This window comes from Balaenoptera ricei, chromosome 10 (genome assembly GCF_028023285.1).
Source record: "Balaenoptera ricei isolate mBalRic1 chromosome 10, mBalRic1.hap2, whole genome shotgun sequence".
NCBI lineage: Eukaryota > Metazoa > Chordata > Mammalia > Artiodactyla > Balaenopteridae > Balaenoptera > Balaenoptera ricei.
In genome coordinates this window covers 98,804,474-98,830,466 of record NC_082648.1, presented here as the reverse complement: position 1 = coordinate 98,830,466, position 25,993 = coordinate 98,804,474, and the positions used below count along the sequence as shown (strand labels likewise).

Below are 25,993 nucleotides of genomic sequence, written 5' to 3'. Positions count from 1 at the left end.
ATCTAGGACTCCACTACTAAATCCAAGGTCATGAAGATTCACCTCTATGTTTCTGCTAAGAAACACATACAAAAATTAACTCACAATGGATGAAAAAACTAACCTTATGAGCTAAAACTAAAGAAAACTCTTAGAAGAAAATATAGGGCTGAATCTTTATAGCTTTGAATTTGGCAATGGATTTTTAGATATGACAAGAAAATAAGCAAAAAAAGAAAACTAGATAAATTGGACTTGATCAAAATTAAAAACTGTTGTGTGTCAAAGGGCATTATCAAGAGAGTGAAAAGACAACCTACAGACTGGGAGAAGATATTTGCAAGCCATATATCTGATGCTTTACATAGTATTCAGAATACTACGTAAAGAACTCTTACAACTCAAAAACAAAAAGACAAACAGCCCAATTACAAAAAGGGCAAAAGAACTGAACAGACATCTCTCCAAAGAAGGTATACTAAGATCCAATAAGCACACAAAAAGATGTCCAATACCATGAGTGACTAGGAAAATGCAAATCAAAACCAAAATGAGATAACATTTCACATCCATTAGGATGGCTATTATCAAAACAAACAAACAAACAAAACCCCCAAAAACCTAAAAACAAGTGTTGGTGAGGATGTAGAGAAATTGGAACCCTCGTATATTGCTGGCAGAAATGTAAAATGGTGAAGCCACATGGTTCCTCAAAAAGTTAAACATAGAATTACCATATGATCCAGCAATCCCACTCTGATGCATATATCCAAGAGAATTTAATGCAAGGACTCAAACAGATACTTGTACATCAATGCTCATAGCAGCACTATTCACAATGGGCAAAAGGTAGAAACAACCCGAGTATTCATAAACAGATAAATGGATAAATAAAATACAGATACAGGCTATACATACAATGGAATATTATTCAGTCACAAAAAGAAATGAAGTTCTGATATATATATGACACAGATAAATCTTGAAGACGTTCTGCTAAATTAAACAAGTCAGACAGAAAAGGGGAAATATTGCATGATTCTACTTATATAAGAAGAATATTTGCCTATTCTTACTTAGAATAGGCAAATTCATAGTAGATTAGAGGTTATCGGGGCTGGGGCGAGGGGAAATTGGGAGTTATTGTTTAAAGGTTACAGAGTTTCTGTTTGGGATGATTAAAGAGTTCTGGAAATAGATAATGGTAATGGTTGCAAAACAATGTGAATATACTTAATACCACTGAATTGTACACTTAAAATGGTAATATGTATTTCATAATAACAAGTAGCAAATGGGAAGAAAATAAGGGAGCAAAATTCATTTTTATATGGCTAATTAAAAATGCTATGAAAAGGAAGAAAATGACAGAGTGCCAAACAATGATAATTTTACATTAAGGTGGAGAACCTGCAACCGCTTGCCCTCAAACTCCTCAGGATATAAAAATCTCAAGGAAGATACACTCAATTAATCTGATTTAGAGGAATTTTAGAAAGAGAAAGATTCCAATGAGTCACTATCATCAGATACCAAAATACTGGCTTTCAATATTAAGGCGGTAATGGAAGAAGAAGATTGATATGAAGGCCAAGGTCTCTTGACCCAATTCCTGGCAGGGGACCCAAGACCTTTTACAAATGTGTAAGTCAATGACTGGAGGTTGAGAAGAAATTCTTTTAGGTCTACTGGATACAGGAGCACAGTTTGCAGTACTGCTTAGGGCTGAAAATAAGCCCCTTAGGGATGACAGAATTAATTCAGGGGGTAAGGGGATGCTACTGTGAAAGGAATAAAAATGAAGGTCTGGGGACTTCTCTGGCGGTCCAGTGGTTAAGACTTCGCCTTCCAATGCAGGGGGTGTGGGTTCGACCCCTGGTCGGGGAACTAAGATCCCACATGCCTCGTGGCCAAAAAACCAAAACATAAAACAGAAGTGATACTGTAACAAATTCAATAAAGACTTAAAAAAAAAAATTAAGGTCTGGTTAAAAGTTGGAATATATGATAAAACAGCATATACTGTGTATCTCCCTTACCTGAATGTATAACTGATATGGCTATAATGTTTGAATGGAAAATCCTCCCCCTACTGGGTAATATGAAGAAAAGAAAAACATGGGTCTTCCCTTCATCCAGTACTCACTGGACATGTAACGCGGGAGCCTTCAGAATTAACCTAAGCCAACTCAACTAGAAAACTGGAAACATTATTGGATACCTGGAAGGCAGTACTGCCCTGAATAAAGAAATGTCATATGCAGGTACATTAGTGTCCATAAATTCACTGTACTAGCCCAGTGGCCAATAAGGAAGGCTAATGAACCAGGTCACTAACAGTAGGCACAGACTCAGCTGTCCCCAATACACTCCACACTATTCAACTGATACAATAAGCTAAAGGAGACTGGTATCCTGTATTGATCTGGTTAATGCATTTTCCTCATTATCAATCACCAGTGAGAACCTACAACAACCTGCATTCATGTAGAATGGTTTCCAATATACATTTACAGTATTATTTCATGCCAGAAAGCATTCCAACAAGAAGGGCAATGCCCAAAGGAGTTCCATCATGAAATGGAAATGCACTACATGGAGTATGTTACCAGGGATCCATGGGACAGACTCATCATCTTTATGAGCCTTTTTTCCTCAGATCCTTCCTTTTGACCAACTGCCCAAGAATGCCAGGCAATTGGTCTGGTTCACAGATGGTAGTTCAGAACTAAAGGCAATTCTGTATGGAAAGCAGATATTGAGTCCAGCAGAAGGTAAAATCCTTATCAAAGAACAAGTTGGTCCACTGAGCTGAATTACATGCTGTATTCCTAGCCATGAAAGAAGAACTGGACACAAATAAAAGCCTCACTATTTGGGTAGATACTGACTCCAATGCACTTGCAATTGGTCTAACAATTGGCCATAAATAACTGAATAAGATTCCCACATGTGGGCCACCACTCTATATAAATCTCTATGGAAACTCTGAGGGTAAAACAAAGTAGGCCATGTTGATGCTCACCAAAGAAACCCTACGCCAGGGTTTGAAGGTGATTGGAATCAACTAGTTGATGGCCTAATTTGATCTCCTGAAATGTCAACAAAGGTCCATGAAATGAGTGGACATGGAGGAACTCAGGCCAGGCAGATGCACTGGACAATGACATAGACCATTGGCCCCTACCAAAGCTCAAATTGTTAATAAGAATCCTCCTTCTTGGAACAGTACAGTTCCATTTTTCTGTATTTATCCAATCTGTCCCCTTGTAATTGGGAATGGACTCGCTCAGTGGCTGGACCAGAAAATTCTACTTTAGGGGGGAAAGGTATGGGTTAAAATTAATGATAAATGGAAAGGCAAGGTTGTTGCTGAGGGAAAGGGAGCCAATAAATGAGTGCCACAAAAGGGAAAATCTAACAATTTTGGTGCCTCAAGAGAAGCTTAAAGCAAGAGAATAATATTTCCCTTAGCCTTGACTCAGAAGCCCTTGGGTGAAGGGCTCTGATGAAATCTCCTCCTCTTTTGAAGAGCCAAAAAGAGAGCTAGACAATAGCCAACCCAGCAAACACACTTCCCAGAGTGATATATGTCCTCAAAATGGATGAAGAGATGGGAGCTCTGTGTTTGACTATGTGAAACAATACAAATGTAGCTAGTTTTTTTGATTCTCATTTCATAGGATGGATCTATTATAGAGGACCTGTGTTGGGAAGAAACCTGTGGGCATATTTAACAGGCTGAACCTGAAAAACACTGATTAATAATAATCTAAATGGACATTATGTAGCCATTAATTGTGATGATGGTTTAAAAAAGGTACCACAATGTGATAGTAGAATGGCATCTACTACATGTCCCATCTGTCATAATAACATTATGTGTAAAAATAGCTATTTGCCCTTCTCTTGTGGGTGAATAGGCATGAAGAGGAGGAGGGACATTTGGGACACTTGGATCACTGACAAAGAAAAAGTTAAAACTTAGTGGGCCTACATTCCTGAGAATTTTGGAATTTGTTGTGGTTGGTTATGGGAAGCGCTACGGAAAACTCAAACCAAAGTCTGTTTAGGAGTAGACCAAAGTCTACTCATATGATCTAGGCCTGGAGGAATTACCATTTTGGGGGTACCAAATTTACTTCCCAATTGTACTAAGGCAGTTAGTACTCAATGGCAACATGTCTGGTGTTGGCCCACTCGAAATGAGAGCCTTAGAGAATTAGGAGCTGGGCTATGAGTAACTGGCCAGGCAGATTTGCTTTTAATGAGGAAAGACCTCCGAATGAAAAAGACCTACTAACATGAATAGGGTGCCTTGAAGGCATCCTATTCCAGGAGTAAAGACAAAAGTGGCAAGATACTTGAAGTAATAACACAGTGCTCACAAAATGAATCTTTTAATTACAGCATACTCTAAGACAATATGCCCAAATCAACCCAGCAATGAGAAGGGAACAAGCTGACATGTTAATATAAGCTAGGTTAATAGATACCTTAATTCAAATGGAGTCCAAGGCATCCCAAGCCCTATGGCCAGGAATTCCCATAGCAGAAATCCAGGGTATGCATTTGTGGGAGACTTATGGGCCCTGTAGTCTACGGAAAATATTAACTAGAGGATGCAACCTGTCGAGGTGCTCTTTACCAGCTTCAGCACCCCAAATGAGGGCTAACCATTCTTTCCCAGTAGTGTAGTTTGTGAGTACTGGACAAACTTTAAATATTATAGTGCTTCCTGTGGTAGATAAATGGGTTCTGTTGCAGGACTCTTCTCACTGGGCACCAGTATCTGTCAAACCATGTAACCTGAGAGAAGAAATCTGTCTGTGTACTCGAGATGTTCTGAATCCTGAAAAAACAGATATGGTCTCTGATTTATACTCCTATGAGGAATAATACATGGTATATGGGAAAAGGTAGATTGGGTTGGGAAGGACAAATTCATTACACCATTATTTTGTCCGATTTATACTGTAACTACAATGGTATTGTTATAAGGTATAATACGGAGTCATAAGTAAAATTAACACTGTAGATACTAATAGTGATCTAATATAATGGGAGATTGAGTTAAAGCCTTCTCAGGATCTTATTCCCTATGCAGCAGAACTGGTCTGATGAATACTTACAGCTGATTAATGAAAGATTATGATTCTTAATAATTCAGACAATATATGCCAAAAAGAAGAGATAGCTATAGATCTGAGAAGCAAAAGAATTGTACGGTTAGTACAAAAACATGAGAAAGTACAAGTGGAAGGTTCAGCTGTCTGTTTAAATCTCTACCAACCCTATATTTTGTAGATATTATAAATGGATTCAGCATGTGCACTTTGATTGTCTATCTCATTGTATGACATTGTAAGGCAAGTAACTGTTATCAAACTAAGGATTTTATTTTATTAGAAAAAGCCTTGACAATGGGTCGGGGGGTGTGAACTGTTAATTCCTAGAATTAGCTTGAGCTGTTTTGCTGAATTTCTGCATGACACTACTTTGGTCAAGGCATGGCATGAAACATACTGATTAAAAGTGTTGTGAGGGCAATAAGCAAATGAAAAGATGCTCAATACCACTAACCATTAGGGAAATGCAAATCAAAACCACAATCAACTCAGCCATAAAAAAGAAATAATTCTGCCATTTGCAGCAACATCGATGGACTTGGAAGGCATTAATTATGCTAACTGAAGTAAGTCAGACAAAGACAAATACTGTATGATATCACTTATATGTGGAATCTAATAAATACAACAAATTAGTGAATATAACAAAAAAGAAGCAGATTCATAGATACAGAGAACAAACTAGTGGTTACTAGTGGGGAGAGGGAGGGAAGGGGGCAATATAGGGATCGGGGAGTAGGGGGTACAAACTACTGGGTGTAAGACAGGCTACAAGGATGTATCGTACAACATGGGGAATATAGCCAATATTTTGTAATAACTGTAAATGGAGTATAACCTTTAAAAATTGTATTAAAAAAACACAGATACCCCTTCATACCCATTAGGATTGCTATTATCAAAAAAAAAAAACCACCCAGAATGTCATAGATATGGAGAAATTAGAACCCTTATGAATTGCTGAACACAGTATGGTGGTTCCTCAAAAAATTAAACACAGAATTAACATTTGATCCAGCAATTCCACTTCTGGGTATATATTCAAAATAAATCAAAGTCAGGTCTTAACCAGATATTTTTACTGCAACGTTCACAGCAGAATTATTCACAACAGCTTAAAGATGCAAACAACCCAAATGACCATCAGTGGATGAATGGATAACAAAACATTGTATATACATACAATGGAATATTATTTAGTCTTAAAAAGGAAGGAAATTCTAATATATGCTACAACACGGATGAATCCTGAAGACATTATGATAAGTGAAATAAGTTAGAAACAAAAGGACAAATATTATATGACTACACTTACATGAGTTGCCTAGAGTAGTCAAATTCATAGAGACAGAAAGTAGAACAGTGGTTACTAGGGGCTACAAGAAGGGGGAATGAGGAGTTACTCCCTACTGGGCACAGAGTTTCAGCATGAAATCACAAAAAAGTTCTTGAGATGTACAGTCGTGGTGATTGTACAACAATGTGAAAGTATTTAATGACACCAAACTGTACACTTAAAATGGCTAAAATGGTAAATTTTATTTTATTTTATATATATATATTTATTTATTTCACCACAATAAAAACAAAGTATTGCAAGAAATTTCAGGGCAGTACAGTTTGTATTAGCCTGTCAGTATTGATAACAGTGAGATTAAAGGTTTATACTTGGTCTCTGTGAGAGCTATGTTACCTAGCAGGAATATGCCAATGAGACCAAAACCCAAAAATCCCTAGCTGAGATTCTATCTGGGGCTCCCTGGTTCCCAGGTGTTCTATACATGCATCTGTGGTTCCTGAGCCACAGAGAAAATGCACCTTGCCCGGTCCTTACTGAGGGAGGACAATAGGAGTCTGCACCCAGCTTCTCTGGACCTGGCTGTGAGACAGCCATTGGGTGTGACAGGTATTCTTACATTAATGCTGTTGCTATACTGTACCCTTCTCCTGTAATAAACTGCAGATTTGTAAGCACTGTCATTTTAGGTTCTACGAATCTTCTTTAACAAACTCTTAACTGCTGCTATTATTGTAGATATGGTAAGGAAAGGAAATAAAATGAATTAATTTATGTTGTTGCAAGGAGAAACAACTAAGATCATGGGTAAAAGAGACAAGAGGGATATTTGATTTGCCTTGCAAGGTACTGAGCAAGTCTCTAGACACATTCAGTAAACATCGAAGCAGAAGCTAAATGTCCATGTGCCATGAGATTACTGCATTGGGTACACAACCTCAAGGTGCCCACTGAACCCTAAGAGCTGAGATTTTTTAATTTGGAAAGAACTTTTTCAGTAGGAGCCATACCTGTGATGTCAGCTTCCCAGCAATCTGCATTCGTTCAATTTCTGCAGGAGATTTGATCAGCCTGAGACGCTGTACCAGCTGCTGCACAGCCCGAACCTTGTTCTTGCTCCTGGCTTTGACCTCTGCCAACTGCTGCATGTAGTCACAGTGGAGCTGAATGTGAGCGGGCCTCATCCAGTCATACCACAGTGTATGTGTCTCAGCTTAAAACAGATTTAAATAAAACAGCAACAAGAAATACCACCTGTCATAATGACTTGAACAAGAGTCAAAACTATAAAATATGTAGTATAGAACTCTAAAGGGTTGAACACAAACTCTCAGGACCGAAGTAAATGAAGGATTGGATCGTAAATCATTGGAAAGGCCATCCCCTGAAAATAGCAAGATATTCTGAGACTGAACACACAGCTTTTTCTGCCCTCAAACTTCAGTGTTTTTAATAAAGATGATAGATGAGACTAAAGCTTTACTCAAGCTTTGATTTTATTATTTATTAACTGTTAAAGAACAATTACGACAATTGTTCTCCACACAACTGAGCTAGAGGCATCATTAAATAACTAAACACAAAAGGACAGAAAAAAGTACTCAGCTCATGACCTTATGGTTAAAAGTGTTCCATCCCTTACAAACAATCTCAGTATTGGTGAAAGGAGCTCTCATAGTTGATAATACATGCTAATCCACATTTACCCAGGAAATCCTTCCTTTTCCATCTGCCATGTATTCTCATTACAGACAACCACAGTTCACCATTTCACTTTAGAGACCCAAGGAAATGGTCAATTTTTGCCTGAGATATAAGATGAGGCTCATTATGAAAATCTTTTCCACTTACATCAGGTCTCTATTTGTTCCTTTCTTTTTTTTCTGACAGAAACCTATGAGTAGGGGATTCCCTGGTGGCGCGGTGGTTAAGAATCTGCCTGCCAATGCAGGGGACACAGGTTCGAGCCCTGGTCCGGGAAGATCCCACATGCCACGAAGCAACTAAGTCCGTGCGCCACAACTACTGAGCCTGCGCTCTAGAGCCCATGAGCCACAACTACTGAGCCCATGTACCACAACTACTGGAGCCCGCGTGCCTAGAGCCCGTGCTCCGCAACAAGAGAAGCCACCACGATGAGAAGCCCCCACGATGAGAAGCCCGCGCACCGCAACGAAGAGTAGCCCCCGCTCAACGCAACTAAAGATAGCCCGTGAGCAGCAACAAAGATCCAACACAGCCAAAAATAAATAAATAAATAAATAAAATAATAATAATAAAAAAGAAACCTATGAGTAGTATTCATGACAATCTAAGTCTGAAGGTTTGTTTATATGTTTTATACAATGGACTTTGGGACGGAAGAGGGAAAAAAATCCTAAAAATTTTGATCGGATATGTATTAGTGGTACAATCTCCTAAATATTTTCACTTTAAAATAAAAGTGATTTTAAATGTAGATTACATGTAAAACTCTAATCTTATTTTCAATAGAAATTTAATTGTTGTAATTTTTAAAAAGTAAAACAACCATGACCATCTGCTGTCAGCTTATAAAATCACAGACCAACCTTTTTAGGTTTTTAAACTTTCAATCTATGATCACTGGAAACAATTTTGAAATTCTCTTTTAGAGACTGACTTCAGAAATGTTTATAAACCTTACAAGAATATCAGACTAAAATTTTACGATCATACATTTTTTTGTCTAAAATCAAGTATTTTCCAACTTGATCATCTATCTTATTTATCAAATTTGGCTCTAAGTGACTTCTGGACACTTCAAAAAATAAAATGCTTACTAGAGCTGTAGATTTGTAAGAATCACTAAGGATAGTTTATAATGCAGTGTACATTCTGAAAAGTTCCAGAAAAGGAATCCCAAAACATTCTGAGCGATCATAATTTCACCAGAATAAGTGTAGAGAAAGTGACTATTTCAAGGGACATGAATTCAACCGTGTACACGAACCACCGAGAATCTTGTTAAAATGCAGATCCTGATTTAGTAGGTATGGAGTGGGGGCTGCAGATTTTACATTTCCAGCATCTATTATGCATTTGTAATTCTATAATGCCTCACCAGGTGATTCTGATGCTGGTGATGAATAAATCATTCTTTGAGAATACTGCCCTTTTTTGAAGAGTTGGCAAAAGCAGTAAGATAAGTAGTAATCAAAGGTCAATAGACTGGTCAGTAATCTTGAAAAGCAGCCCATGCTCATCCTCCACTTTAAAATTCTCTGTCTGGGATTTCAAACTAGAACAGTTAAAAGTTTTTGTGAATGAATAATCCAATGAAGATTTAGCAAATGAATAAATGAAATCTTTAAAGTCTTGTGGAAAAGATTTATATTCTTTTCATGGTACCCAGGGAAATGCTGCTATGATAATTATTTTAGGAAATGAAGAACTTTGTCTAAACGGGCAAGGAAGGTCTTAGTCCCAATCTGGCCTATGATTTGACTTCTGCTCCCATTTGTTACCTTTCAGTTTTGGTACAAGATGTTGAAATTCTTCCAGCGTATAGGCTTCATCCACTCCAGTTAGAGCTATTGCTCCATCAGTACCAGATCGGGGGCCATCCCAAAGTTCTCGACTGGGATCTCTCTGAGGCACAAAAAGTATGGCCTTGTGTGCTGGTAACTGCTTGCCGGGGAGGCTTTGAAGGACCAGAATGCTATCAGGCTCTTGGAATCCACACAGGTACAGGAAATTGTTGTCTTGGTGGAAAGTATAGGGGATATCATTGCTCATATAGTATGTAGGGTTGGACAGCAGTACCACTGTGTGGTCTGTACCACTCTGCCCTTGTGCTTCCTTGTGGATCAGAGATATTAGCTTGTGTCTGCGAAGTGCATATGCCACCTGGGATAGTCCTGGCGTCACCTCCCCTAGAAATGACAAATAACAGTGATGCTTTGCATTTCTATAGTGCCAAAGTACTTAAGATAGCTTAATATTAGATGGAGACACCCAAGTTCATTTCTTCAATTTATGCCCAATCTCCTCATAGCACATGGCAAATTAAGGAGATAACCCAGGTTTCAAATTTCTATTCCATTGCAAAAATTTGGAAGAAATGATAATTACATGTGGTCCTGCCTGAAAACTGGGATCATGACCCCTTAAGATCTCTTTCAGCTCTTTGGTTCATTCTTTTACTCATTCAATCAAATATTTACTAAACATTATTATATGGAAGGCATTGTTAGGCAAATAATCCAAGTTGCCCTGAAGTTTCAATATACAAGGTGAGGAGAAGGATCACATTTTCTGTAAGACTTCCCCAAAAGAATGTAAGCTCCTCGAAGACATAGATTTTTGTCTGTTTGCTCAACGTTATATTCCCAGGGCCTAGAATAACAACTGGAATATAGTAGGCATTTGATAATTGTCAAATGAGCTATAGTATTTTTAGAGTTTAAGGCCAAAAAGCTTTCCCCAATTTCAAGAGCTAGAATAAATTTCTCCTTCTGAATTTCCAAGGCATAATAATATCTTTCTAACAGGGCTTTTCACTTTCTACCTTGTATTGACAGTGAGCTGGGTATACATAACCTCTCTGATGGCCAGAACCATCTTTGTATCCTTCAAAACTCTAGTAATATTATCCACCTCTTGGGGCTGTCATGAGAACCAAATTTGATAAAGCATGGGGTTCTTAAGGATTTGAAGACATCCTAGAAAATCTTTTGAAAGCTATGGATGTATTCTGTTTACTAAACGGCATGTAGGCACATACAAACATTTTTTTAAAAATTTATTTAATTTATTTTATTTTTGGCTGCATTGGGTCTTCGCTGCTGCACGTGGGCTTTTCTCTAGTTGTGGCGAGCAGCAGGGCTACTCTTCATTGCGGTGCGTGGGCTTCTCATTGTGGTGGCTTCTCTTGTTGCGGAGCATGGGCTCTAGGCGCGCGGGTTTCAGTAGTTGCGATACGCAGGCTTAGTTGCTCCGCAGCAAGTAGGATCTTCCTGGACCAGGGCTCGAACCCGTGGCCCCTGCATTGGCAGGCGGATTCTTAACCACTGCGCCACCAGGGAAGCCCAAATACAAACTTTTGACATACAATTTCAAGAGTCTCAGATTCCTGTAAGCGCACGCAAAAAACCCATATTAAGAACCCCTGTGGGACCTCCCTGGTGGTCCAGTGGTTAAGAATCTGCCTTTCAATGCAGGGGATGTGGGTTCGATCCCTGGTTGGGGAACTAAGATCCCACATGCTGTGGGGCAACTAAGCCCACAAGCTGCAACTACTGAGCCCGTGCACCACAACTACAGAGCCCATGTGCTCTGGAGACCGCACGCCACACTAGAGAGAAGCCCTCGCACCACAACTAGAGAGAAGCCTGCATGCCGCAAAGAAGATCCCGTGTGCCGCAACTAAGACACGATGCAGCCAAAAATAAATAAATAAACAAATATATATATATATATATATATATATATATAAAGAAACTTTGTTATGAAGTGTTATGTGTTAGTTCTTTTTTTTTTAGCTTTTTCTCCTTTTATTTATTTTTTATTTATTTTTTTAACATCTTTATTGGAGTATAATTGTTTTATAATGTTGTGTTAGTTGCTGCTGTGTAACAAAGTGAATCAGCTATATGTATACATATATCCCCATATCTCCTCCCTCTTGCATCTCCCTCCCACCCTCCCTACCCAACCCCTCTAGGGGGACACAAAGCACTGAGCTGATCTCCCTGAGCTATGCAGCTGCTTCCCACTGGCTATATGTCCGTGCCACTCTCTCACTTTGTCCCAGCTTACCCTTCCCCCTCCCCGTGTCCTCAAGTCCATTCTCTAGTAGGTCTGTGTCTTTATTCCTGTCTTGCCCCTAGGTTCTTCATGACCATTTTTTTTTTTTTTTTAGATTCCATATGTATGTGTTAGCATATGGTATTTGTTTTTCTCTTTCTGACTTACTTCACTCTGTATGACAGTCTCTAGGTCCATCCACCTCACTGCAAATAACTCAATTTCGTTTCTTTTTACGGCTGAGTAATATTCCATTGTATATATGTGCCACATCTTCTTTATCCATTCATCTATTGATGGACAATTAGGTTGCTTCCATGTCCTGGCTATTGTAATATGTGTTAGTTCTTAATACTAGTACCTAGCAGACTGCCTGGCTGCTAGCCCAGTGATGACTGGGTGAACGCTTCACTTCTGAAATGGAAATTATGCCTGCTTTCACTTTAGGTTCCCAAACAAAAGAACTACTAAAACAATTACTCACAAAAGCTGTATCCCTAAGCCTACACTTAACAATAATAATAGTAAAACAACATCTAATGCTTATTGAACGCTTACTACATGTCTGTACTATTCTAATTATTTACATGTATCAACTTATTTTATCTTTACAATGACTCTGTGATGTGGGGAACTATTATTATTCCCTGTGGTAGCCAGTCTCCACATGCAAGTATGGGAAGATAGCCATGAAACACTGCTGTGTAAGAAAGTTAAATAAGAAGATGGACAATATGTTCTCATTATGTTTAAAAAAAACAAAGGAGAGAAAAAAAAGAATTTAGAAAAGAATCAGAATTTTTATAGTGGTAACCTATGGAGAGTGACATAAACTGAAATTTTCTATTTAACATGATTTATTATATTATTTGAATTCTGTTTCAATGAATATATACTCTTATAATTAAAGTCCCAAATAAAGAGAAAAAGAGGTTAAAAAAGGGAAACCATGGACAGTCCACTCCATACTCATAACCTACAATGGTTCTTTATTGTCTGTCAGATCAAATTCATACTCTTAAGCCATTTTAACATTTACATTTAAATGTAACATTTTAATGTTCTCTACCAGGTGACTCCAACTTATCTGGCCAACTTTTTTTGGTAACAGCTTTACTGAGATATTTTCATACCATACAATTCGCCCACTTACAAGTGTACAATTCAATGATTTTTGGTAAATTCACAGATTTGTGCAACCATTACCCTAAACAATTTTAGAATATTTCATCACTCCAAAAAGAAATCCCATGCCAATCAATAGTCACTCCCTGTTTCCTCCGAATCCAATCCAGCCCTTGACCACCACTAATCTATTTTCTGCCTCTCTGGGTTTGTCTATAGTACAGATTTCATATAAATGAAATCACACAGTATGTGGTCTTTGGTGACTTGGCCAACTTTTTTCTTATCATTCCCCCAATTATTCTGAAATTAATTCCTTCTATATCTTACATAAGTCCAACCTGTTACCTTGCTTACAATGTGTCCCCTTTCTAAAATTTCTTCTCCCCCCAAAGCAATTCCACTCAAGACTTGGAGCTCAATATATGTTTGTTTTTAGACCCTTCTGGTTCAAAAGGCTTTCTTGATTAGCCCAGATCATGTTGATTTGTTCCTTTGAATTACATTTTTTTTAAAGTCAACTATTTCATTTTCATATACACATCTTATAGTTGTGTATAAATGTGATCATACCATACTCTTTCAATAGTTACACACTTTTCCCCCATTTCTTCATTGTTTGAGACCTCACTCCCCTTCCCTCCTTCTACCCACATTAGAACCACCCCCATATTTGTAATTTAGTATGTATCCTTTCCTATTTTTATCAATACTCATATAATCACATACACATATACCTGCATTTAGGGTTTTTTGAGTCACTAGTGTTTTACAAAAATGCGATACCACACAGTCTTGTGTTTATGTTGCCTTTCTAACACAACAATACCTCATAGAAGTCCCTCCCACCAACTCATTTAGCATAGCTTCAACTCATTCTGCTTGATGTCTCCATATTATTTCTTGGGGGAATGTATCATAACTTCCTGATCCATTTCCATACTGGTGGGCATTCATATTATTCATATTGCAGCTTTTTGCTGCAATAATGAACATCTTTGTACTTATATACATAGGGTACTTTTAAATGCCCTATGTACTGTTGCTTTTATTTCTGTGGGATAGTCCCAGGAGAGAAATTAGTGGATCAAAGTCCTTCGAGTTTTCTCAGTACTCACGTTCAGTACATGCAACTCAGCTGTTTATGATTACTTTGGAACTGTCTAGTTGTTTTACCTATGCATAGTTTATCTCTCCAGAAAATTCTGTAGTTGTATCTCATTAATAATTTTTTATTTAACTTTTATTTACCTACCATAGAAAAATTTACATTTTTATTAACGAAATTGGTAAGAAACAAAAGAGAAAAATAAGAGAGGGCCTTATAGGCCAGTCAAAGCAACAGAGTTAGTCCTAGAAGAGCTCACATCACATTTCTTTCTCTGAGGACTGAGTTGGCTAAGAGTCCCCTAGGGCTCTAGGGCAGAATACCGAACTTTGTACCAGAGCCCAAGAACAGCTTAACTATTTATCTCCCTGATAATTATTCATGTTAAGTCTGCCACTGTTACTCAATATTGGAAATTTCCTAATTTATCCAAGCAGCAAATAATCTTTTCTAAAAGCAGAGGCTGGTTATAATTGGTGGATTATCCAACTTTTCCTTTTTGTCATTTTACTTGGTCCCTATCCTGTGCTTTGCTTTTGGTCATTTCCCAGCTATGGTCCATGTAATAAAACTAAACTTAAAAAATCAATTCATTGTGTTTTTAAAAAAACTTTGGAAATAAGAAGAAAATTCACAATATTAATGATCTTAATTAATCAATGTGTTATCTCTCATTTTCATTAATAACAGAGTATGCATATACGTATATTAGGAAGTAACTTCTGAAAAAAAGATAAAAATTATTTAAAAATCAAAGCAGGATTGCAAAACCATCTTTTACGCCCTTCAAAGCATTCCTCGTTGCTGAATCTAATTTCATACAAATGACTATATGCGAAATATTTACTTAAAACACTGACTACATTTTCCCAAGCTTACTAATTGTAAGCACTATAGAGTGACCATTAACTATATGCTTCCAAACTTCTGAAATTTCAAGGAACTCTTCGTCACAACAGAAAAATTATCCAAGGAAAAACACACCTTATCAACTGAAGGAGGGAAAAAAAGTGTGATAAAGTAATGAACTTCAACCCTAGAGGTAAACCTGGCAGTTGTTATGCCCTTTGATCATAGAACTAACCATTACAGACAATCTAGCCTGAATTTCTTCAGATAAAACTGTATCTGAATAGACATTCTTGTAACTTTGTCAAATTGTAAAGTATTAAGAAGCAAAGTCAGTATTTTATCATGTGGAGTCAATTAAGGATAGAAGGGCTACTCTAACAAGTTATTTAATCAATCAAATGCCTAGATGCCACAATCTTGACTCTGTAAATAGCAAAGTCTCACAATCAATCCTGAGACTGTGCAGCCAAGAAGAAAAGCTCTTCCAGGACATCTAGGATTGGGCCTCTCAAAAGAATAAGAAAAATGTTCTTCATATTTTATCAGCCAGGCAGAAAACCCAGAGAGGAAAAGTTTTATGAAGACTGAAAATGGATGGAAAGATGCAAGTCTTTGCTACAATCTAGGTATGTATTTTAATTATTTCCTGAAACTAACTAGGTTAGGATTTTAACGCGGCCTGAAGCAGTGTCCTTGAATTCTGTTTAATATTAGGTAGTTTTTATTGTATATAAGGAAGTAGTGCATAAAATGATCTATTACTATGTAGTTGGAAAATGGGGGTAAAGAAAAAGCTAATAAACATTTCCTTTATAAAGTAAAACACAGACCTCTCTGAAAAAATGAAATGACCAAATAAATAATTAAAAAAATACTCTCAATGGATTTTATTTGCAAATACTGAGCAAAACAAGCCAGACAGAAAGGGTCATACTGTATGATTCCACTTACACGAAACTCAAGAACAGGAAAAACAATCATGTTGATTGAAACTAGAGCAGTGGTTAAGGATGGAGGTGGGGACTGACTAGAAGGGTATGAGGGGACTTTCTGGGGTGATGGAAATGCTCTGTATCTTGAATGGGGTATGGGTTATATTGGTGTACCTTTGTCAAAACTCACTGGATTGCATACTTAAGATCTGCGCAATTCACCTAATGTAAATTTTACCACATTAAAAAAAAAAAAGTACAGCTGGCCCTCCATATCCATAGGTTCTGCATCTGGGGATTCAACCAACCACAGATCAAAAATATTTGGAAAAAAAATTCCAGAAAGTCACAAAAAGCAAAACTTCAATTTGCTGTGCATGAGCAACTATTTACATAGCATTTACATTGTATTTGGTATTATAAGTAATCTAGAGATGGTTTATAGTATATGGGAGGATGTGCATGGATTGCAGTCATAGACTATGCCATTTTATGTAAGGGACTTGAGCATCTGCAGATTTTGGCATCTGAGAGGGTCCTGGAACCAATCCCCTAAGGATACCAAGGGATGACTATACCACTCTCTAAAGCTGAAATAACTTTTACACCAAGACTTCTCACTGGAATTTCTTCTTACCAAAAATATTATAGCAAAAAAAAGACTTAAAAAAAATTCCCATATAGTATTCTTTGGCATGGGTGTTATGTGCTGTTTTGTGGTTAAGTGTGGACTCAGACTTTTGTTGAGTTGGAATTCTGGCTTAATAACCTACTGAGTGACTTGGGGAGAGCTACCAAACTGTTCTGTGCCTGTGTCCTCATCTGTAAAGTGGAGATAATAATAGCACCCACTTCACAAAGTTGTCAGGAGGATTTAATAAGTTAATTAAATACTTAGAACAGTTAGCACTATATAAATATTAGTTATAATTATTACCACAATAAATAATTTACACTTGAAGAGGTTGTCATCCTGGTAATACAAAGCCAGGTAGGATCTTGAAAGAGTAAAATTTATAGGGATGACCATTATCCCTATCAAAGTAATTATTTACATGAAAGCCCTGAATTATCTAGTTTTCTCACACAATGACAAGAATGAGTTTCGAGTGATTCAGGAGCTTTTTATTATTCAGTTTTTTAGAAGATTCCTGATTCTTTCCTGGGGTAGATTCTTGCTAATCTTTACCTCAGAGAATTTCTTGATATGAATGAGAAATATGTACAAAGGTTAAAGTGAGAAATAGACAAGTCATATATTTTTAATGTACCAGTATTTAAACCACATGAAAATTATTACATTTCAAAATTTTCTTTCTTCTCTCAGTAATAAAAAGAGAAATATTCTATAACTCTGCACTGGATGGCAATTTATGGCATTTCTATAAGCTAGTTATCAGTATAATGGTACCTTGAAATAAGTAGTCAACATCTATCATACATATGGGTTAAATATACATTTATTCACCTATAAACTTATATATGTAAAGACTCCAGTCTTTACTCTGCATTAAAATCTAATTCAGAAGATGAAGATGAGAGGAAATTGTATAATCAATATGAATATATACTATTTTTAAAATTCCATAGGTACAAAGGGAGTGAGAAAAGAAAACACATTACTTCATAAAAACAGGTCGACTTCATGGTGAAATATCTATGGAAAAAGTAGGTCTAAATTTTAAAACTCTAGAATACAAAACTTTAGATTACTACCCTGCTTATCAGGTGAAATCTATAAAATGTGTTTTGAAATGGCCAGATAAATGTGAAGTCATCATTCAGTAAATGTTTGATGGTGGTGATTTAAGAACTGAGTGTTTGGGGATGAGGACACCAGAGAGGCATGGGGAGGGTACACTCTGCTTCAAAACATGGCCTGTGGCTTAAGATCTAGCTTGTCTTCCTAAGTTGGTAGGCATCTCATGCACCCAAGCGGAGTGAGTGAGTACCCATTAGGCCAGCGGTGTGCATCAGAAACACCCAGGGAGCTCTTCAAAACTCACAGTCTAAGCCCTTCCCTTGAGATTCTGATTCAGCAAGTCTATGGGATCCTGGCTTGTATGTATATTTTGAAAAAGCTCACCCAATGGTCTAGGCAGATTCAAACCACTTTCAATTTCTGTCATTTCTTGGACATATATTTTAATCTTTTAAATAGTATAAAAATCTCACTCCATCAAAATAAATCTTTATCTTTTAGATGTTATTAAAGTCAACCATATTTAATAAAACTTAAAACAAACCAAAAAAATATACCCCTTGCTTAAGGCAGAACTACAGCTAAACTATCACTAAACTAAAGATGGATACCTAACTGATTTTAAAACTTTTAAGGGAAGAAAATTTGGGAATTATTATCTATAACCCACTCTAGAACCAACCTTTTCATCATTTTAAATATTATACTTGACAATAACTATACAGTCTCAGCCACTGTTTTGATGATAAGGGACAAAAAAGCATATGGTAAAAGCATTCCCTCAAATTGTGACCCACACAATTTGATTATTTCCCAATGAATCTATTCACTGCTGTAGTTGAAAGAAAACCAAGAAGTGGTTCTGGATACGTCAGACAAGTCATTTTGACAAGCCTAACTCTTTGCATAGCCCTTTCTTAAGCTCCAAACTATATCACATATTCTAAAATTAATTCTGCTTAGGAACATAAAAATGTTAGAAATATAGGTTTTTGGAAATAATGCTTAATTAGGCACTAATTCTTCCTATTTTCTGGAAGGGAGCTGTTTATGGAGCTGAACACCTTGCAATGTCAGGGAACTACGTAAGTGTCTTTCTTATACAGATACTATAAAAAGTAGATTCATGGTTCATAATAGTATATAGCTCAGAATGCCACCTGCCTTCCTATATGGAATCACTTTTCTTCCTGGGTGATAATAAGTGGAGGGCATATTAATGATCGAGGAGGATGAACTGACATTTTCCGTTTCTACAGACATGGTCTTTAACACAGAGATGGCGACGTCATAGAAAGAAGAAATAGTCTACAACGCTCAGATTTCTTTAAGCAAAGGGTAAGTTTTAAAAATCACTAAGAGGACTTGGGGGAGTGAATCTGACTCTTTATATCCATCTAAAGCAGTAGTAAACACAGCCAGCACAGAACTCCTTTATCTCCCGTGTCATTCTGCTGAATACCTTCCAAGTTACTGTTGCTTCAGGAAACTTGGGTAGGTATGGCAGAAAGAAATCCAGGGAGATTCAAAATTCAGAAGGTGTTGACCCAGTAATTTCACCTCTAAGAATTTTTTTTTTTTGTCTGCGCCACACCTTGCAGGATCTTAGTTCCTTGACCAGGGATTGAACCCAGGCCACCGCAGTGAAAGCACCGAGTCTTAACCACTGGACTGCCACGGAATTCCCACTAAGAATTTATTTTAAGGAAATAGTTGATCAGTATATAGTGTGTATACATGTACACACAATTCTAAATAAGAAATAAGTCTAGAAAGATACATATACTAAAATCTCAATAGTGGTTATCCCTGAAGGGTGGGATTATGAGTAATTTTTCTTTAAAAAAATCATGCTTGGGCTTCCCTGGTGGCGCGGTGGTTGAGAGTCTGCCTGCTAGTGCAGGGGACACGGGTTCGAGCCCTGGTCTGGGAGGGTCCCACATGCCGCGGAGCAGCTGGGCCCGTGAGCCACAGTTGCTGAGCCTGCGCGTCTGGAGCCTGTGCTCCGCAGCAAGAGAGGCCGCGATGACGTGAGGCCCACGCACCGCGATGAGGAGTGGACCCCACTTGCCGCAACTGGAGAGAGCCCTCGCACAGAAGCGAAGACCCAACACAGCCTTAAAAATAAATAAATAAATAAATAAAAATTAAAAAAAAAAAAATCATGCTTATCTGTATTCTCTAATTTGTCTGTCATATATATGGAACTTGTATAATAATTAGGAAAGGGACTGAGATATTTTCCAAAAGTTTAAAGTACTGGCAAGTGTTGGAGAAATATGCCAAACATGAAACCTTTTGGAGCAAACCACATAATAGAAACACACTTTTAAACCCCAAACTAACAAACTGACCTTGGCTTTGTAAAAGAGATTTTTAAAAAAGTATTAAATGCCTCTTAATTTTTCTTAATAATTGACTCTTCCTCCACCCCACAATTATTTTAACACTTCTGTAAGTTTTGCTTCTCTACGTGGAGAAAGATAAGTGATTAACACTTTGGATATTGTGTATCTGGTGGTTTCTTTAACACTGATAATTCTCTTTTAAAATTCTATCTACTTCTATCCCTTCTCACTTACCCCAATCCCTATCGTACAGGAGAATAAAAATTATGATAGGTATTCCTTTTCCCCCATAGTTTATATGAACATATGTATATATATGAACTTGTATGTATTTATTTATATTCACTTTTTACGTAGTTAACATGCACATAACACAAATAACAGTCTAGATACAGAGGCCATCATCTTGACAATATGATTACTAGTTTCAAAGCCTGGAAAATGCAGCTCACCATGTAAAAGTATCTCACCACGAGAAATCAGTAATTTTCAAAGCTGGTAAAACTTAGTATTAAATTGAAGCTACAGGTAGGTTGACTGGATGGAGAAATACTTAAATTAATACCAACTGTATTGCTATTAAGCTTACCTTACAGCTTTGAAAAACTCTGATTTCCTGTGTGTTTCAGTGGTGAGCTGCATTTCCTGAGTCTCAGCCGACTTCCCAGCAGGAATTCCAGTCAGATGAAGAATCAGCAAAAGGAAGCCCTCACTGAGAGACACACTGGTATCATTCACTGAGTGGAGACAGTGAAAGAGCAACATATTTCCAAAGGCAGTTTACATTATTAATATATATGCTTACACAGTAAATACAGATTTAACTTCCCATGGCAGAAGCAACAATTAATCTCCCTTGAAAACCTGACTGCTTTTTCTACAAAGCATTTGGTTTTACCCTGCCTACCTCTTTGGGATGATATTCATTCATCATAGTTCATCCCTTAACTGTCTTTTAAAAAAACAAAACAAAACAAAAAACCTTAGGTATGAATTTGAACAACAGTGATGACACATCTTCCAGCAGCAACACTGGAATCTTTAAGCAGAAAAAAAAAACCAGTGAAGTAAACCTCTATCAACTTTTTGCAGCACGTTTATCACTGTTATCACTTCTCAAAGCTGTGACAATCACATCTGGAAATCTTGTGTAACCTATATAAAAATATTTTTCTTAATATTGAAATGAGCATTTAATGCTTTCAAGAAAAATGTTTCCTAAAATGTCTTTAACACAGTAGTTCACAAGGAATCAATAGTTAGAACACAGTCCTAGACACAATGTTTTAGAAAGTAACAGAACTTTTCTTTAAAAACATCTTGAAATACATACTTTTCACTGATACTTCTGAATTATAAGGCTAATCGTATTTATTGCTCTAGATGGTGCTGTCTATACAGCACTATTAGCCACATGTAGCTGTTTAAATTTAAATTAATTAAAATAAAATTTAAAAAAATTTAGTTCCTCAGTTGCACTAGCAACATTTTAAGTGTACAGTAGCCACTTGTGCATAGTGGCTACTGTATTGGACAGCACAGCTCTAGAACATTCCCACTGCTGCAAAAATTCTATTGGATAGCACAGTTCTAGACAAAGCGCCTAAAGAAAGAGACAGTCATTACAGTTAAAAGGCCTTACCTGGTCTGAGGAGGTGTGGGTGTGTAAAGGGGCTGGGCTGGCCTAAGTATCGGTTTGGAATCCTCCTCTCTGGGATGGGCTGCAGGGAGTACCTTCGCTGTGAACATGAGATGCATCCTGAAGGAGAGATAAAGAGGATGAAATGGAACAGTGTATCTAGAAAGTCCCCACAGTATATACACATTTATCTACCTCCAGCAGTAGGATGCTTTAGAAAAATGCAAATTAGTATCTCCTTCAGTATTTATATGGCCCTTCCTTTGGGCCAGCCAGAGCCTGTGTTGGGCCTTAGGGATACAGAAATAAGATTATCTTTACCTTTAGTGACTTTAGTCTACTGGAATATAATAGAGGTATATATACAGACAATATGATTAACATATGAATAGGAGCTATGGGAACAGAAGAAAGACAACAAACAAAAGCAGGGGAGGGGGTAGGAAGTATTTCACTGAGCTATGTTATGCTGTGTCCTAAAATTCAGAAAAAAGAGAATTAACATTTTTATTGAGACTATGTGACGTTTGAGAAAATATGCACATCCTATCTCATTTAATCTTGGAATGTTAGAGCTAGTGAAATAATGTCTGAAAAATGCTTAATCATATTTAGCCCATAAGAAGCAATATTATTAGCATTGATTCAGCAAGATTTATTAAGTGTGTGATTGGCACATGCTGGGAAAGACACAAGAATAACACAAGACTATTTGTCCTGGTCTGCAAAGAACATACAGTCTAGTGGAGGTGAGACAGAGTAGTAATACTACATGGTGAGCGCAGTGGTGGATTCATACACAAGGTTTCTGAGAGCACAAAAACTAACACAACGCTGTGGGACGGGTACAATGACGATAGGACACAGTGCTCTGGGGAACAGAGAAGAACACAAAAGGCGCTTGTGTGGGACTGCAGAAGTAGGTGATGCCTACTCTGAGTAGGAATTAGTCAAGTGCAAGTGACAAGGGGAGCTGAAGGTATCATGAATGAGATTATGAAAGGGAAGGCATAGAAAGCACCACATTCACATGTGCGCATGCGTGCGTATAGAGGGAAAAGGGATAGAAAGAGAATTTCAGGTCGGTGCTGCTGCTGCTGGGAGAGGAAAAGATCAGCAAGGTAAGGATCAGACCGTTGAAGGCTTTGTACGCCAAACTAAGGAATTCGATTTTTAACTGTTACGTGAGGCAGGCATTATCATCGCCTTTTTTTTTTTTTTTTTTTTTTTTTTTTACAAATAAGGAATCAGACTCAGAGAAGTAATTTGTGCAATGTTACACAGTTAGTACTAGGGAAGCTGGGATTCAAACTCAGTTTTATTTAACTTCAAAATCTTTGCTCTTATCCCTCCACTCTGCCACTCAGTAAGTCTTCTCTGCTAAATCCCAACAATACAATTAGTACCGTACAATCTCCCTGTGGACATACAATCACTACAACAGCAAAACGTGGTAAGTCTGGATCAAGTTAAAGGTTTTAGTAGGGATTATAAAGTATGAATGACAGCGTATGCATTTGGAGGGTTAAGAAGTCTTAAACATTAACTTTGAATTAAATTTACAGAGGGTTATTGAGAAAAATTATAGCTTCTTGTATGATTAAAAAGACACAGAAAATGGTACAGGTTTCCAGGCAGTATGAAAACACAGTTAAGAATAGTGGGGGATTCCCTGGTGGCGCAGTGGTTAAGAATTCGCCTGCCAATGCAGGGGACATGGGTTCGAGCCCTGGCCTGGGAAGATCCCACATGCCATGGAGCAACTGAGCCCGTGCGCCACAACTACTGAGCCTGTGCTCTAGAGCCTGCGAGCCACAACTACTGAAGCCCGCACGCCTAGAGCCCGTGCTCCGCAACAAGAGAAGCCACCACAATGAGAAGCCGGCTCACTGCAACGAAGAGTAGCCCCCGCTCGCCGCAGCTAGAGAAAGCCCGCGCCCAGCAACAAAGATCCAACTCAGCCAAAAATAAATAAATAAATTTTAAAAAAAACAACAAAAAAAACTTAAAAAAAAAAAGAATAGTGGAAAATGAGAAAAAGGACAAAATATTAAACAAGTATTTCCTGGAATCTGTCTTTAGAAAATGTACAGAATACATATTAAGGAATATGCCCAGTCTACATAGGTTGAAAGCTTAACAAAGATGAGGCAAGCAATTTACAAAAATACAGAGAAACTTGCTAAGTGACACCACAGGGAAGCAATCAACAAAGTCCAGACTGTGACAGACACTACCAGACAAACTCAGCTTTTTCCACATAAAGTCCAAGGCAGGTAGGGGTGGTAAGATATGGAAGGGGGAATCTATAGATTAAGAAAGCCTTAAAAGACATTATCAACCAACTGTAATATGTGAACCTTAACTGGATCCCGATTCAAGCAACAAACTGTAAAACAAATACATTATTACACTTATGAGATCACTGGAAATTGGAAGTGATTGCATATTTGATGGTATTATGGAAGTAACATTTGTTTTAATGTGTGATAATGGTGTTGTGATTATGTTAAAAAGGAAGAAGCTTATCTTTTAGAGATATAAATTGAAATATTTACAGATGAAGTGATATGATCTCAGGTTTGTCTCAAAATAATATGGGGGTGAGGTGGACTGCGGAGAGGATGAATAGAGATTTGAATGAAACAAGACTGGCCATGAGTTGATAATTATTGAAGCTGGGTGATGGGTACATCAGAGTTCATTATACTACTCTACTTGTGTATATGTTTGAAATTTTCCATAATAAAAAAGTTGAAAAAAAAAGAAAGAAGAAGCGACCATAGAGAAAAATGAAGGAAATAAGTATGCACTCCGGAAGGCAATCTAAGACAAAGAATTAAAGGCAGCATGGTATAGCAGAAAAAAGTGCTAGTTCTAGTTTAGTTCTACTATCTACGTGATCTTGGCATGTTACATAACTCCTCTGCACTTATTTCTTCACCTGTGAAATAAAGCCGTTATATTAGGTAGTGGCTTTCAAATTTTTAAAACCAAGACCCACAGTAAGAAATATATTTTACACAGTAACCTAGTATAAACAGACATATATACGTATAATGTACATAGAAATTTCACTAAATACTATTCTTTCTGTGACTGTTATTTTTGCTGCCCTATTCCATTAAAAATAAGCTTGCCTCAGTGCACTAAAATGATTTTATTACTGCAATGTCTTGAATGGTGGCCCCCAGAAGATACGTCCACATCCTAATCTCCAGAACCTGTGACTGTTAATTTGGAAAAAGGGTTTTTGCAGATGTAATTAAGGAACTTGAGATGAACGGATCATCCTGCATTATCTGGGTTGATCCTAAATCCAATGACATGTGTCCTTGTAAGAGAAATGCACAGGGAGAATTGAGACAGAAGAGGAGGAAGCAATGTAACCATGGAGGCAGAAACAGGAGAGACGTGGCCACAAGCCAAGGAATATGTATAGCCACCAGAAGCTGGAAGGTGGGAAGAACGGATTCTCTCCTGGTGCCCCTGGAAGGAGTGTAGCCCTGCTGACACATGATCTTGGGCTTCTGGCCTCTAGAACTGTGAGACAATACATTTCTGTTGTTTTAAGCAGACATGTTCGTGGTAATTTGTTACGGTAGCCTCAGGACTGATACAATGACTTACTAAGGTTGAAATAAATATGTCAAGTGCTTGAATATTTTTTCATAGTTCACAAATTCTTCATTTTTTCAAACCAAAACATGGAACAACTGAGAAGTAAGTTATTAAAGCTCAGTAACCCAGAGGTCATATTATGCAAGGGGCATGCTGTGGCCATAAACAACAGGTCCCACTGGTTTATAAGGCACTGTTTGAGGCTTCCAGGAAAATATAGGGGAAACAGTCCAGAGGGTTAAGGATGGTCTGGTATGACTCTGGACTAGCTCTGTTTGGAAGGTCTAGTCCCTACCCCAATCCCATAACACCATAATGCAGCCCTCCCTGACATAAGCTTGTAACTCTGCTTGCCATATAATCAGTATCCTAATATCTCCTAGCAGTGGTCCATGGTAATAACATTGTCTTCAATGTAAAAATGTGCCTATCTGCAGTCACTGCCTCTACCACCATCACCAGCAGAGCCTAAGCTGAGAGGAAACCACGGTTCTC

At 37.6% G+C, this 25,993-nt stretch overlaps 1 protein-coding gene across 2 annotated transcripts in view; it reads right to left on the bottom strand.

Moving 5' to 3' along the window:
- XPNPEP3 (X-prolyl aminopeptidase 3) overlaps nucleotides 1–25,993 on the bottom strand; it is a 62,081-nt gene that overhangs the window by 30,141 nt on the left and 5,947 nt on the right. For both annotated transcript variants that reach the window (XM_059937040.1, XM_059937041.1), the window contains exons 2-4: nucleotides 21,881–21,997; nucleotides 9,891–10,298; nucleotides 7,416–7,618 (exon numbers count right to left, since the gene is read on the bottom strand). In XM_059937040.1, coding sequence (XP_059793023.1) covers nucleotides 7,416–7,618; nucleotides 9,891–10,298; nucleotides 21,881–21,997 — 728 coding nt within the window. The remainder of the gene's footprint in view (nucleotides 1–7,415; nucleotides 7,619–9,890; nucleotides 10,299–21,880; nucleotides 21,998–25,993) is intronic.